Raw genomic sequence first — 17,400 nt, 5'->3', positions numbered from 1 at the left:
CATGGCCAATAGTTTATTGTCCCTAAAAAAGTCAGGCCAACCTTTGTCAAAGCAATTTCATCAACTGCCTGACTATTTAGATCTTGAACTATGGTTGGTAATTAAATTTTGACTTTTATGCAGCTCCAGCATTGGCTCAGGCCTTTTCTGATTCTGGTTTTTTATCATTCTGTTGACCTCCAGACTGAATTTATACTGGATGTTGATGACTCTTCCCTGCTAAACTTTGCATTTTCTTCATCCTTCTCTATTTCTCTTTACTGTGCTTCCTCTTTGCCATCAATGATTCCTGAACTGGCAGTTTCTTTTTTCAATTACATCTGACACACAGCTACGGCTCTTTGAGTTGGACAAATTAGCAACTTTGTAACTATTCCTATCTTTTGGCTGCACCCAGTGACATTGTCACAGTTTTAACCATTTTACATAGCAGACTAATTCTAGAAGTAGTTAGGAGCTGCCCAAAGCATTGTCAAATGTGACATCCACGTGTATTTCATACAGAGTTAAACCACCAAAATTCCTTCCTTAAAGAATGTCACTTATAATCAGTAACATGAAAGGAACTGGATTTTTAAAAGAAAACATCAGTGTAAGACTGTAAGACATATACTTGTGTTGGTTTTATAATAAATAAATAAGAGAAGAATTGAACTATATTAATACAACAATAATTTTTGTCTTCCCTGCTCACATGTATTCAATGATGTTCACTGAAAATGAATTAGGTTGGGAAATAGGCAAAGATCAATTTTACTAATAAAAATAACATTTAAGTCAGTCTTTGGTTCTTCTCTTTCATGATAAAAAAGGCAATAAAATAGCTATCCAGGAAACCAACTTCCTCTTTTTTAAGTGATTATGATTTCTTTCAAGTGATTGTGATATACAAAGGCATAGCAATATACACTATACACTAAAAGATTGGTGAAGGAACTCTCAGCTGTCATTTAGTCCTACATAATATTATACATGAATGTTTGTTTCTATAGGGAGCCAAAGTGCTGGAAAGTCTCTTACCTATTAACATCCCAGACTTTGCCAGTTGTATCCAATGAGGAAGAAGCCACAAAATCTCCACAGGAATGCCATGTGCAGGACCAAACTGCATGACTATGTCCTCCCAGGGTCAGAATGCAATCACCTTTGGCCAGATCCCACAATTTCACTGTAGTATCTCCACTGGAAGTAGCCAACTTAGTTCCACTGTTAGTACAAATATATAAGAAAGTATGTTGGTATATATACACATATGATTTGAATTATTTTTCAAATGGCAGTCATCTGCAATTAAACTTAATTTATTATTATCTAAATTCCTACACCTCTAAGTAGAAAATTGGCCTGACTTACAAACTACTGGAAGAGATTTCTTTACATTTATTTATTAATGTAAACAATCAATAAATACTTATTATATACCATGGACAAGGTATTATACAATATACTGTATATAGCATATAAAGTTGTGCAACACTGACCTTGACCTAGAGATGCTTGAAAAATAGGGCAAATCTCTCTCTCTCTCTCTCTCTCTCTCTTGACTTTCCCTCTCTCTCTATCACACACACATGCACACACATATGTCTAAAATTCAAGGCTTTATGTGGTAGCATTTTATAATTGGTACAAACTAAATCATGTAAGACTACAGGAAATTGAGGGATCACTTCTGACTGAGATGATCAGCAAAGCATCCTAAGAAGAAAGGACTGGAGCTGAGTATTGGATAATGATTCAAAAAATCAGGACATGACAAAAAGAATTTTCCACAAAGCAAGTATATGGTCATTTGGTTTCTGAGGATAGTTACTATTAATGGAGCATGTCACGGTGTGGTCTCTGTCTTTTTAGTTCACAGTATGTCTTAGCTTTAAAAAATAACAACTCAGGTCTGCCACGTTTGTCTTTCTTTTATCATTTTACAGTACTCCCTGAAAAATAAAATTAGTTCATGTAACTTATTTTTTCTTTAAAAAGAAATAATATTATTTGTAAGCTCTTCTTGAAATTCTCTCTAATTTTTGCATTCTTCTAATATATGAAGGTAAAGGTTATATATATAACAGGTCAGCATTCAGACTCAGTAGAGTCTGAATAGTAGAATAGTGAGTTACTCATTTCCATAACAGCATTTTGGGATCTTGAAGTTCCCCTTTCCCTTCTCATTCATAAAATGAGGAGGTTAGATGAAATGCCATCTAAAGTCTCCTCTATTTCCAAACAGAACAAAATGAAGTATGAAAGGGTCTTCTCCATAAAGGAATATTTCTTCTATATATCAGATTTCCCAATAATGCAATCATCAGAGAGATTATCATTTCATAAAACTCTAATTATTAAGAGAGGTTAATATATTCATCTAAGGTGCTTACCATTTGCACAGAAATAATTCTAAGAAAGGTCCAAATGGCAGTGAAATTCACTCTAGAAGGTCATCTTCCAAATACTACTATTTGGATTTCATATATTTAATTGATATCATATTATTTTCCTCTCAATAGTTAGGGGAGATACTTGAATATGGAAAAGAATTTAGAACTTAAAGTTTTATAAAATGAATGTTCAAAATAAATAAATAAATACTGTTTTTTAAAAAAAACAAAGACCCCTATCTGGGGATGATAAATCTTGTCATAAAATGGGATATCCTTGTGAAAATCATAAATATTCCAAAAATATTGACAATTCAGAAAAAACTAAATGGAAAAAATAGAAATATCTATTGTCCTACAATTCAAGATTATATGGCTAGTTCACTGAATTGATGTATAATTAAAATATATCTGGACCAAAAACTGAAGATAATCAATGAGTTAGGACTAGCATTGATTAAGAACAAAATAGCAGGTTCGATTGTAATAAGGAGGTTGTGATGTACGTTTAATGATCCCAAGGTACCCTTGGTGCAAAATCCAACTTTTAAGCTTCTGACAATAATTATAGTATGGGAAAAGATAGAAAAGACAGAAAAAGCATGTGGTGGGCTGGTCATTTTAAAAAAGTTAGGGATACAAGACAAATATCTTTGATGGCCCATTGGAAATTAGAAAACATAAACCAAAAGAAATTAGAGGAATTCCTCTGGTAATTCTGTAGAGGATCTTTTGAAGAATATAGACCAAAACTGTGCAGAATAAAAAGGCATAGATCAGTTGTAATCTGCACTGTTAGAGGTAATACAGTACTGAACTTACAGATCTGTTAATGTTGGAGTGTTTCATGACTTTAACAAATTAACAAACTAAATTAAAAATTAAAAAAAATTAAATTTAACAAAAGTTAGTTTTCTTCTTGCTATATCTGAAGGAAGTTTTTGCAGCAACTTGATATAAACATGACTTCATAGAGGTCAAAATGCTTTATTGATGGTATGTAATAAAGCAGAAGCAGCATGACAATACTTAATAGGTTAGATCTTGCATGATGCTATGCTGGGACTTGGCCAATTATCTTTTAATCTAAAGCATTAGTAATATTATATCTCCCAGGTCATTAACAATATAAGATAGTGAAAAGTCACCAGTAGAGTGAAATGCATGTGTATAACCAATAGCCATTGAGATGAAATCTAAAATAAGAAACAACACATAAATGATGGACACATGCATTGTATACTCAGGATATTAAGAGATTGGAATCCTGCTATTAATTTTATGATGAATCTGAATTTCTTTGAAGCTGAATGCGTCAACTTCATTTTAAAGGTGGTTTCATAGGAAATTTTTGTTTCAAGTATTTGTTAGCCAAAGATAGGAATTCAAGTGGTTCCTTGCATAAGGACTTGCTTACAGAATAGATGTCTCTATTTGTGGACAGGATGTAGCCTGCCATAGTGGAAAGACTGAAATAGTTGGGATCAGAGGTCTTAGATTCAAATTCCTACTCTACAACTTGATCATGGGTGATTTGGGACAGTTACAGCCTCTCTAGGCCCCTGTCTCTTGATTTCAGCAATAAAAAGCTTGGACTAGATGGTTTTTAAGGTCACTCTATAGTCCCTAGACACCATCCTGTTTGAAAAATGGTTATGATCCCTTTTTCCTTTACAAATTGAGGAATTAACCTCCTAAGATGGGTAATTTAAACATCAAAAAAAGTTCAGAGAAAGGTTGGAATGGTGCCACCATTTTGACTATAGATATGCATGCCATTTGTGTCTTTTCTGTTTTAGCAGCTCAAATAGTCTAGGCTTTTATTCAAGACTGATGACTAAGGAAGAAAGAGTAGAAGAATCACACAACTGAGTTCTTCTAAAAACCTTTAAAATAATACCTCAAATTGAATTCTAGAGTGACAGAGAGAACAAAATCTCAGCATGAGATTTTTTTGTTCACAAGACTACCTGGGAAATTGGAAGTAGAGGGATATAGCAACTTGTCAAAAGGGATTACAAGGGACTGTGTGCCAGCATTGGACCGAAGAATAGATGCTGTTTGACAACTCCATTGTCTATACCCAATCCTGGATCACAGGTCAAGGAAAAAGACTCTTAGTCAAGAGAACAGGGTTCCAGAAGAACAGTATCACTTCCTGTCCCAAGATAGCAGAGACCCTGAGGCCTAATATTGACTGAAATATTTAGGTATTAGGTATCCTTCCTCGTTAAAGACTAGAACCCAGACCAAGATATAAGTAATCAAGCCTCTAAGGATCACAGTATTTTGTAAGCTCTAAAAACATCTAATGTGCCAGAATTATGTCTAACAGTTATTCAGAGACGTGTGCAGCTTAGGACAGTGCCTCTTCTCTAAGGATATACATCAGGAACAGATCTTGACTTTAAGATAAATTGCAAAATCAAGAAATAGGGTGGAAAGTTGGAGCCCATATGGCAGAGAGTAAAGGCAGAGATTCATTTGAATTCTCCCAAGTTTACATGAAAACAATGTTAAAATAATACTTCAAAAAAATTTCTAGCAGCAGCAGAACCTAAAAAAAGGATGAAATGAAACACTTTTTTTACTCAATAAAACTTGGAAGTTGGGCAGGAAAAGGCTGTCTCACTGGAGTTAGTGGAGCATAGTCCAATGAAGACTATGTTGAGGACAAGACCCAGTCAGAGCAGGGCCCCTGGCTTTGGGTCTAGAGTGTAAAAGAGTGGTTAAGGTCACTTAAAAAACCAGAGCATAAGCCAGGAGAGCAGGGACCATACCTCTTCTTAAATCATACCACCTTGGAAGAATTATTTTATGGAACTATAAAGAAAAATAACAAAATTAATTTGGAAATTTAAAACATTAATCATATTAAGGGAAAAATGAAAATAAATGTTAAGTAAAGTGGCTTAGCTGTACCAGATCTATAAAGATGAAGGGCAAAGGGAAGAATTTTGTGGGGACAGAATGTTGGAAGACTGGAGCATAAGACAAGAACTGCAGTTGAGAAAACACAGGATTCTGGGAAGGATTTCCTAAGAACCAGTTCTTCAGTGGGAGGAGCTTGAGGGGAGTGGAAGCAGGAGCAATCTCTGAGGGAACAGAAGGTCAACCTGTGAATTTCCTCAACTGTAATTGAAGACTTGTTACCCTGTTCTTTGTTAGTGGACATATTCTCAAGTCGAAGACTATACCAACCTGTTGTTTGGGGATTTTCTGGACTCCACCTGGGAGCAGATCCCTAAAACCTCTTCTTTCTGTCCTTGCCTTACAGAGAGACCTGATACCACTGAATTATAGTCAGAGCTGGTGTTAAAATCATTATCTGGGATAAGATGGATGCCACCTTGACTGACAGGGTTGCCAGTTGAGAATTTGGAATATTCCCAGGTGCCATGAGCCAGGGACAAAAATCAGTTGGCTCCACCCTATAATTACCCCTTAAGAACAATAGTTGGGGGTCTCAGAGCAAGAACTGGGACAGAGGGAGGTGAAGGGTGGAAGAGGGTAGGCCTGAACTTGTAACCTGTACCTGACTGAGAAAGAGCTAGTGATCAATCAACACCATTGATAGTAGGGCTGAGAGAATATAGAGATCATCAATTAACATCAACATCAATAGCCTTCCCTAATCTCTGGCTTGGCTGTGGCCAAGTCAGGCCAGAGTTAGTGAGAGGGTGAAGACCTCCAGCTTCTACCAGCCTAGCAATCTCCAGACTTGATTAACAATTAGTTTAGTAACCAAGCAACAGCAATAGGGTTCCCAGATCCTCAAACCTATTTCCTTGTTTTCCTTTTCCCATTAATAGTTAATACATTGATATACCAAAAAGTACCTTTCCTGAGCAGTTATTCTATGACAGCCCTTGGGAAGGGGAGAAGCAATATGCAGTCAGATAACAATGTTTTCAATAGCCAATCAATAGCCTATCAAAAATTAATCCAATCTCAGGTTGGGGCTAGTGGGGTTAACTATCTACCTAATCTCTCAAGGGTCCCAACCTGGGCAACTGTTAGAAGGAAGCAACTGACAGGCTTAATCAATCAAGCCTGTCAGGGATGAGAGAGACAGAATATATCCATAGTTACTGTGAGAGAAGTGTGTGTTTCCTCCCTCACCAGCTATAGTCAGCTTAGACCTTAGGCACCTGATCCCTCCTTCATTCATACTATCTCTAAGATCTACATACCATCTATCCTCCCAGATCTAGAGAGGAAGATATAAAGGAGATATAAAGATATATCTATCATTCATTCATTCCTTTTTAACAGACAAGACAGAAATAGAGGGAAGGGCAGGAGAAGCTTTGGGTTTTGAGAGTGAAGGACCTAAGGGATTAGACATTAGGACAACATATTCCCACTGACCACCACCCTTACCCATCACCCTGATACTTTTAATAGTCAGATAGCGTTCAAGAATCATTGAGGGAAAAGAAAAGATGTACCACAGCTTTGCCTGACTGAATTAATATCTGAGTCAGACCCCTTGTGGTGCTGATGATTAATCAAGGGGGGAGGCTTGTGTGAGCCCATGTTTAGAACAATATTGAACTGGATCACCTTATACCTCATTTTGTGTGGAAGCCTTCAATCTAATTTTTGAGGGCTGGCATTCCTTCCCTAGGTCCTTCACCAACTGGGTGTAACTCCATCAAGCCATTCTAGTATTAGTGGCCCCATTAGTGATGGAGGAGAGAATTATCACACTGACCCATCTTCCTTTCCCTCCTAATCTATCTCCATCTCAGCCACCAATACAGATTGGCAAGCCAGCCAAATTGTATTACAAAGTGATAATCATTAGAACAATCTGGTACTGGCTAAGAAATAGAATAGTGGATCAGTGATACAGATTATGTGCATACACTAAACACACTACTAAGTGATCTTAGTAACTTAATATTTTATAAAACAATAGATCCAAGATTTTGGCATAAAAAGTCACTATTTGACAAAAAAAAACTTCTGGGAAAACTGAAAAGCAGTTTGACAGAAACTAGGTATAGATCAAGATTTCACATTATATATCAAGATAAGATCAAAATGGATAGATGATTTATTAACAAAGTGTGATACCATCATCAAATTAGGAGAGTAGGAATAGTTTATAAGTAAGTCTATAGATAAGGGAAGAATTTATGACCATATAAAAGAAAGTATTATAAGAAATAAAATGGATAATTTGAATTACATTAAATTTAAAACTGATTTCATAAACAATACCAAAGCAGTCAAGAGTAAAAAGAAAGCAGAAAACTTGTGAAAAAATTGACAAGTTTCTCTGATAAAGGCCTTATTTCTCAAATATATATAGAACCGAGTCAAATTTATAAAAGTACAAGTCATTACTCAATTGTCAAAGGATATAAAAAGGCCACTTTCAGACAAATAAGGCTATCTTAAGTCATATGAAAAAATCACTATTTTCCAAATCACTATTAATTTGATAAATACAAAATCACTACTAATTTGATAAATACAAATTAAAATAACTCTGAGGTAAAACCTCACACCTATCAGATTGGATAATATAACAGAAAAGAAAATGACAAATATTGGAGGAGATTGGGAAAATTGGGACATTAATGCAAAGTTGGTATAGTTTTGAACTGATTAAACTTTTCTGAAAAACAATTCAAACTTTTCTCAAAAGGCTAAAAAATTGTACATGTACTTTGACCAAGAAATAATAATATTAGGCATATATTTCAAAGAGATGAAAAAAGGCCTATATGTACAAAATATGTATTTTAAATTTTGTGGTAGTGAAGAATTGGAAATTGAGAGAAAGTCTTTCAATTGGTGAAAATCTGAACAAGTTGTTTTATATGATTGTGATGGAATACTTTTGTGTTATAAGATACTTTCAGAAAAACATGGAAAGATTTATAAAAACTGATGCAAAGTAAATTAAGCAGAAACAGTAGAAAGTTGTACATAGTAACAACGATATTGTGCAATGATCAGCTGTGAAAGATTTAGTTATTTTTCTCATTGAATTCTGAATGAATTATGATGAAAATGCTATCCTCCTCTGGGGGCGGGGAAAAATGGAGTCTGAATATAGATTGAAGGATGTTTTTTTTTAAAGTTTATCTTTTTGGTCTATTTTCTTTCACAACATGGCCAAAAAGGAAATGTTTTGCATGACTAGATATGTATAACCTATCAAATTCCTAGCCTTTAAGGGTAAAGTGGGAGGGAAATAATTTAAAATTCAAAACTTAAAAGAAGAATGTTAAAATATGAAAAGAAGTATATTTAAAATGTTCCAAATTACTAATAATTAGGTAAATGCAAATTAAAGCAACTCTTACATTTTACATTATATCCTGTAGAGAAGCAAATTGACCAAAATATAATAAATTTTGGAAGGGCTAAAATAATATAGACACATTAACACTTAATTAGTGGAGCTGTTATTCACATAATTATTATGGAGAGTAATGTGGAATTATCCCCCAAAAGTTACCAAACTAGGCATCTCTTTTGACATAGTGAAATCAATACTAAGGTTTATGCACTGAAGAAATCAAAGAAAGTGGAAAAAGACCAATATGTACCAACATATTTATAGTAGGTCTTTTTGTAGTGGTGAAGTGCTAAAAATAAAGGGAGTATCCACCAATTGGGGGATACATATAAAAATTATAGTGTATGAATATAATGGAAAATCATTGTGTTACATGAAAAGATGAGAGCAAGGATTCCACCAAAACCTGTATGAACTGATACAGAGTGAAGTGAGCTAAACCAGGAGGAAAATTCATACAATAGCAAATAATTGTAGAGGCAAAGAACTTTGAAAGACTTAAGGTATCTTCTTTGGCCAGCCAAAATTCCAGAGGACCAATGACAAGTATTTTTATCCAACTTTTCATAGTAATGATAGATTTAAGATATAAAATGGACATGTATTTTTAAGTTTAATGATTGGCAACATATATTTGTTTGTTATAAGGGTTTGGTTTTTTCTATTTTTACTAAATAAAAGGGCATGACATGAAGAGTTAAATGCTTATTAATATCAAAAACTAAAGATAGTTACAACTTTTAAAATATAAACAATCAGCCAGAAAAATAAGCAAACAACAAAAGAGAACATGATCATAATGTAGGACCCCAAAGTTATGACATAAGAACTAAGCAACCACAAGCTAGGAACATTCCAGTCAGGACTTGTCAGAGAACCCAAGGTTACTAACAACAGGACGTTTGTTGTAGCACAGTGTAACTAGGTTCCAGGACATTTGTATATACTCTGCATCTAGCTTAAAAACATAGGCTTCCCCAGCAACAGGGTCCAGGTTGGCACATCATTTTCTAGTGGCCTGGACCCTAACTCTGAGTTAGCAATGAAGTTCCTTTTCCCCTTACATTGTTGGTGTGAACTCATCCTTGCAATCGGCACTGAAACTGGGCATAACACATAAAAAGTTACTATAGTGAAAGTTAGGACCCAGACACAAACTCAGAAGAAGAAAAGGATGTCAAAATAATATCTCTGGGATTCAGCAATATCATTACTAGTTCTGCATCTCAAAGATATCAAAGATGGGGGAAAGGACCTACACAGACAAAAATATCTTTTTTTGTGATGACAAAGACCTGGAAACTGAAGGGATGCCCATCAGTTGGAGAAAGGCTAAGCAAGTTGTGGGAGATGATTTTAAGGGAATTCTATTGTGCGATAAGAAAGGACAAAAGAGATGAACAGGATGAACTAACATAATAAAAATGACCATTCTATCCAAATTAATTTACTTATTTAGTGTCATACCTATCAAATTACCAAGAAACTGTTTTACAGAATTAGAAAAAACTATAACAAAGTTCATGTAGAAGAACAAAAGATCAAGAATATCAAAGAAAATAATGAAAAATATATGTGAAGGAAGGTGGCCTAGCATTACCAGATATTAAACTATACTACAAAGCAGTGATCATCAAAACAATATAGTAGGGGGGAGTTGGGTAGCTCAGTGGATTGAGCGTCAGGCCTAGAGACAGGAGGTCCTAGGTTCAAATCCAGCTTCAGACATTTCCCAGCTGTGTGACCCTGAGCAAGTCACTTGACCCCCACTGCCCACCCTTACCACTCTTCCACCTATGACCCAATACACAGAAGTTAAGTGTTTAAAAAAACAATATGGTACTGGCTAAGAGACAGAAGGGAGGATCAGTGGAATAGATTTGGGATAAGTGACATCAGAAAGACGGTCTGTGATGAACCCAAAGAGCCAACTTTTGGGACAAAAAATCCCCTATTTGACAAAAACTGCTAGGAAAATTGGAAAACAATATGGGAGAGATTAGGATTAGATCAACATCTCACATCCTACACCAAGAAAAATTCAGAATGGGTGAAAGACTTGAATATAAAGAAGGAAACTATAAGAAAATTAGGCGAACACAGAATAGTACTTGTCAGATCTCTGGGAAAAGAAAGTTTTTAAAATCAAGCAAGAGTTAGAAAAGATCACAAAATTTAAAATAAATAATTTTGACTACATTAAATTAAAAAGGTTTTGTACAAACAAAAACAATGCAACTAAAATCAGAAGGGAAACAACAAACTGGGAAAAATCTTTATAATAAAAAACTCTGACAAAGGTCTAATTACTCAAATATACAAGGAGCTAAATCAATTGTATAAAAAAATCAAGCTATTTTCCAATTGAAAAATGGGCAAGGGGCATGAATAGGTAATTTTCAGATAAAGAAATCAAAACTATCAATAAGCACATGACAAAGTGTTCTAAATCTCTAATAATTAGAGAAATGCAAATCAAAACAACTCTGAGATACCACCTTCATGCCCAGCAGATTGGCTAAAATGACAGCAGGGCAGAGTAATGAATGTTGGAGGGGATGTGGCAAAATTGGGACATTAATGCATTGCTGGTAGAGTTGTGAATTGATCCAACCCTTCCTTATCAAAATCTGGAACTATGCCAAAAGGGCTTTAAAAGACTTTTGACCCAGCCATACCACTGCTGGGTTTGTACCCCAAAGAGATTATATGGAAAGACGCATACAGAAATGTTTATAGCCGCGCTCTTTGTGGTGGCAAAAAACTAGAAAACAAGATTATGCCCATCAACTGGGGAATTGATGAACAAATTGTGTTATCTGTTGGCGATGGAATACTATTGTGGTCAAAGGAATAATAAATTGGAGGAATTCTATGTGAACTGGAATGACCTCCAGGAATTGATGCAGAGTGAAAGGAGCAGAACCAGGAGAACATTGTACACAGAGACCAATACACTGTGGGTAAAAGGTGGTGGAGGGCTGGTAATACTAAAATCCTACTGTAATCAGATCTGGGATAGAGATATACATATATAAGAATGGGGGATAGGACAAAAAGAGACAGAAGAAGGCTGTCCCATCACCCATCCTTACAAATATTAGCATACACAATTAGAAGAGTAAATTTTTTCTTAACCTTCAGAGAAAGAGGAGGGAAGAGATAAAGGGGAGAATGAAGAGGCGAAAACATATCAAGAAGTAGTGGAATAAGGTGAGGGGATAAAAAGGGACTCAGGGCAAGATAGAGGAGGGATTTTTAGAATCAAACTCAGAACAAGAAATAGGAGGACATATTTACATAATTTTACTTATCCTTTCAACAACCATGTGAGAAAAATATATTATTACATTGTCCCAATTTCAGAAGAAGGAACTGAGCCTGTGAGTTCCATAGTAACTAGGTTAAGGACATGCTGCAATTAAAGAGGTAGATTTTTCTCTTTGAACTGAGTTTCTTACTTTTTTACATGTTGATATGTATTTTTATATGTAAAATAAATCTATATTTTTTTCAAACACAAAAAAAGAAATAGGAGGACATGGTTATGGGGATAAGGAACTGATTTCTATGAAGATGGATAGAATAAAAAAAGATAAAGGGAAAGAACAAGGGAGGGACCTTTGGAAATATAGACCAGTTTGGAAGCAGTATGGCAAATGGAGATGATAAGGGAGGATTTGGGGGAAGGGATGTGAATTGGAATGATATCAGTCAAAGGTAATTAGACATCTGAGGAGGGATGTGGTAGAAATAAAGGAAAAGCTGGACAAACAGTAAGGAGGAATAGAGTAGATGGAAATGCATAGCTAGTATCTATGACATTGAGTGTTATCAATTATATTGGTAACAAAAACAACAAAAATATATTATCCTATCAATAGATGCAGAAAAAAACTTTTTGATAAAATATAGTACTTATTCCTATGAAAAATACTCAAAAGTCTGGGAATAAATGGAGTCTGTCTTAAAATGATCTGAGTTTTCTCTCTAAAAGCAAGTATAAGAATTATCTCTGATAGAGATAAACAATGATCAGGAGTGATTCAAGAATGTACATTATCACTACTATTATTAAATTTTATACTAGAAATATTGGATATAGCAATAAAATAAGAAAAGATATTGAAGTAATAAAAATCAGCAATGAGGAATCAACATCACTTTTTGGAGATAATAAAATGGAATACTTAGAGAACCCTAGGGAACAAATAAAAAAAACAAACTAACTAACAAACTAGTTGAAACAGTGAACAACTTTAGCAAAGTTTCAGGATACAAAATAAATCCACATAAATCACTGGAATTTCTACATATTATCAACAAAGTCCAGCAGCAGGAGTTAGAACAAGAAATGTATAGTTAGAAATATCTAGTGGGTTTGGGTTCAATATATTAAAAGATGGTTGCCAGAGGATTGAACAATTATCAACACTCAAGAATAATCTCAAGTCAAAATTGACTTTATGAAAGTTTATTTACAATTGAGAAGAGAGAGAGGAAATAAGGAAATAAGAATCTAACCCAGTAAGTAATTTAGGTGGGCAGTATAGACTTAATCTAATTATCACACATTTAAGTGGTCACTTTTTTTGTATAAGTTCTGAGGCTCCACCTCTCTCTTCTTCTTTTGTTCTTTTATTCTGGCGAGCAGGCTGAATTGCTAAGCCACTTACTTTAGTTATTATTAATAAACTTTTTAAATATAATAGTTATTGAATACTAATTTAAAAATCCACAGAAATTTAATTTAAAATAACTACTGACAATATAAAAAACTTGAGAGACATCTGCCTAAACAAACTCAGGGACTGTATAAACATAATTATGAAAAAAAAATTTTCACAAAAATGAAGACCAATCTAAACCATTAGAGAAATATTAATTAAATTGAAAAGATTTGCACAAATAAAATAAATTCTACCAACATTAGAAGGAAAGCAGAAAATTGGGGAAAAAAATTTAGATATCCTCCAAGATAGAAGTTTCATGTCTAAAATATATAGAGAACTTTGATAACTTTATAAGAATAAGAGCTAACCTTCAATTGATAAATGGGTAAAAGATATAAACAAACAATTTTCTGATGAAGAAAGCAAAGCCATATATAGGTATATTAAAAAATGCTCTAAATCGGTGATGGGCAAACTACAGCCTGTGGGCCAGATGAGGCCCCCTGAAATGTTCTATCTGGCCGGGGACATTATTCCTAATCTAACAAATACAATGAGTAGGACACAATACAATGAAAACTTTGAAAGAGTTGCCTTAGACTGACAGATGAGCATTGCCTTCCCTTTGGCCCCCTCTTTAAAAAGTTTTCCCATCACTGCTCTAAATCATTAGAGAAATGTAAACAAAAATGATTCTGAGATATGTAATGCAAAGATGCAACAAAAGCTTTTGCCCTTGCAAAAGTTAACTGAAAACTTCTGGCAGTTAGAAGTCTTGGAATCCTGACAGAATTTCAGTTGGAACCTGAGGCTTGAAGAGAGCAAAAGGTCCAACTGCAGCTCTGCTTTTGGATTTCAGCTTTGCTTTTGGCCTGTGCTTTTGTCTCTGGACAATTTGAACCTAGCTAATTTCTCTGGACCTCTCCCTGACCTTCTCCATATTATCCCCTTCTTACCTTTCCTGTATTTTCCTGTGGGCTCTGGGAGGAAGGGTGGATTTTGGGGTTCTATTGATTAGATTTTGTGTGTTTAGTTTCCCTATAGGCAATTAGGACATCCTTGAATCAAACTATCCCTTGTTTTATTGATTTAGTATATACTTTACTTTAAAGGCAGCCAAAACTTTCCTGGCTGGGAGAGTAGGCTCTCTCTCAGTATAACCCACCCCTGTGACGCTCCCCTGTCTTGAGTTTCTCCATAGCAGATGTAAGAAAACCCTAAACCCTTCTCTCCTTCTGACTAACCTAGAATATTAATAAATCCCCTTATTACCTATTCAAATCCTCTGGTGAATCATTGTGTTGAAGATTAGGCAACGGTTGAAGAGGGAAGGAATTATTTTATTTTATTTTCTGAGGGAATTGGAGGCATCCATCTTGGAGGCAGTTGTTGTACAAGATGTCCTCCTGCACCCATCAGTTTCACTGACAGGGAGGAGCCATTTGACTCTTCCCTCTAGAGACTTGAGAAACTGACAAGAAAAGCCCTCAAGTCAGATTTAAACCATTTCTGACTGGCCTAACTCCTCCTGTCTACAGAGATACCTTTCCTGCATGAAAAGATTCAGCCTATTCCCCCAGTTGCCTGAGTGTCTAGCCTGTTTAAACTGTCTCTTTTGAATACCCCACCTATTCCCTTCTCATTCAATATGCCACCTTGTCCATTCCTTCCCTAAACTCAGCCATTCCTTTCATTCCTCTTCCATATCACCTCATTCACCTTCTACCCCTCCTTATAAGCAAGGATGAAGAGATCACCCCAACTTTATTGACAACAGATATCACTTCACACACATCAGACTGGTTACAATGACAAAAGGTCAAGGTGAAAAATGTTGGAAAAGATGTGGAAAGATAAGAACACTAATGCACTGTTGGTGAAGCTGTGAACCTATCACCATTTCGGAGAGCAATTTACAATTAAACTCAGAGTTATAAAACTGTATATATCCTTAGACAAAGTAATACCATTGCTTGACTGTTTCTGAAGGAGATCAGAGAAAAAGGAAAAGAACCTAAAGGTTGCAAAATATTTATATCAGATCTATTTGTGTTGGAAAAGTGATTGCCCATCAATTGAGGAATAGCTGAACAAATTGTGGTATGTAGTTGTGATGGAATAGTATTGCACTATAAGAAACAATTAACAGAATGATTAAAAAAAATCTTGGAAAGAAATACATAGGATAATGAACAATGAAATGCGTAGAACCAGTAGAACTTCATACACAGCAACATAATTAATACTGGAATAATAAAATTTGAATGCCATCTCCATAAAGTTAATAGAAATGGAAATATGAACAATTTAATTTATATACACCTGTTGATATCCTTTGTGATGTGGGGAGAGTGAGGAGGGATTAGTACACTAGTGGACAGGATTTATTATGTAAATATGAGGAAAAGTAAGATAAACATATAGAATATTTGTGATTTCACTTGTATATTATATTTTTCTTTTTATATGGAAATGCTAGTTTCATTTGGTTTTATAAATTTTGGAATAAAAAAGAAATTTTAGAAAATAAATTCCAGTGTTAAAAAATTAATTGTTGGGATAAACTGGTACATGTGGGTATACAAGTGTGGTACTCACACAAAGGGACAGATGTACATTCATATTGGGCACCTACTTTTTCCAGGAAAGTAGCAACATGGTGAGATATAGATATTAGAAAAGTCAATTAGAGTCTCAATTAAAGGATGGGTTTTGACACTATTTGACTACAAAAGGGAGACTAGTTTACATCCATAGCAAGAAGGACCTGAACAAGGATGTTAACACTGGATAGGAAAAAGGAGAAGTTAGTTAATTTTATTGAAGGATTACTGAATTAATGAATTAGTGAAAATTGACTTAAAATACCAAAATATATACATTTCCTCCAAAGTGGGTTTGAAATAGTATTCAAAATACAGTTTTCTTCTTTAAGTGAATTGTTTTTTACAATAACATTGTATAAATTCTTGTTCTGCTCAATACATATTTCATATGTTCATAGAAGTGTTCCTAAGCTTCTTTGAAACTTTCTCTTTCATTATATCTTACAGAACAGTAGAAGTACATTATATTCACATATTTCAATTTGTTCAGCTATTCTGCAACTGCTGATCATTCTCTAAATTCAAGTTATTTGTCATCATAAAAAGAACTTCTGTAAATATTCTCTGTATGAGCCCCTTTTTCTTTTGATCTCTTTCAGATATAGTAACATTTTGGAAATAGTTCCAAATAGCTTTCCAAAATGATTAACCAGAAAGTCTTAAGAACTGTGATCAATAAAATTAATATTTGCAATTCCATAGAAACAGTGAAAAGAATATTACTCACCTTCTTACAAAAAGAGACTCAATATGAAGAATGAGGCATATAATTTTGAAGATGGCTAATGTAGGAATTTATTTTATTTAACTTTATTTGTTATTTCATTATTTTAGTGGGGAAGATGTCAGAGAGGGAGAAAAAGGCTTGCTAAATGAAAAAAAATTATTGTAAGACTGAGTTGATGAAATATCTTGGTCAAATAAGCTTTTGTTAAAATATTTGGAATTTTGGCACTTTCTTAAGAAGAGAGGCTAAATTATATTTATAGATTCAGAACACATATTACACTTCTCGATTTCTAAAAATGAAGCTTTATCCCAGTAGGGTTCATACTTTCTGCTAATAGCTTAAAGATTATTCAAATCATGATTTAATTACTCTAGCAAGTCCATATTATTTATGAACTTATGATTTCAACAAGAGCTAAAAGAAGGAGAACAAGGAAATTCCTGCTAATTATGAAGTGTATCTGTAACTAACTCTCTCATTAAAACAATTTTCAATATGGTTGTTGTCATTAGGAGTTGGTTAAGTGTATTTGATAAAATAGCTTAGTTCTAAAATTATCAGCTCAGGGACTTCATACTGTGGTTTCAGAATCCTGGCATCAAAATTATTTGGTCAGTTTTGATTATATTTCCCTGGATTCCATATATGTGTGTGTGTGTGTGTGTGTGTGTGTGTGTGTGTGTGTGTGTGTGTGTGT

The 17,400-nt window shown here is 34.4% G+C and overlaps 1 protein-coding gene across 1 annotated transcript in view; it reads right to left on the bottom strand.

Moving 5' to 3' along the window:
• The window catches only part of SPAG16 (sperm associated antigen 16), a 1,250,545-nt gene that overhangs the window by 570,546 nt on the left and 662,599 nt on the right, over positions 1-17,400 (bottom strand). Inside the window, exon 12 of the mRNA XM_044667518.1 lies at positions 1,021-1,206. Coding sequence (XP_044523453.1) covers positions 1,021-1,206 — 186 coding nt within the window. The remainder of the gene's footprint in view (positions 1-1,020; positions 1,207-17,400) is intronic.

The sequence above is a fragment of the Gracilinanus agilis genome, chromosome 3 (genome assembly GCF_016433145.1).
Source record: "Gracilinanus agilis isolate LMUSP501 chromosome 3, AgileGrace, whole genome shotgun sequence".
NCBI lineage: Eukaryota > Metazoa > Chordata > Mammalia > Didelphimorphia > Didelphidae > Gracilinanus > Gracilinanus agilis.
The sequence above is the reverse complement of the archived record's forward strand: the minus strand, read 5'-3'. Positions and strand labels throughout refer to the sequence as shown.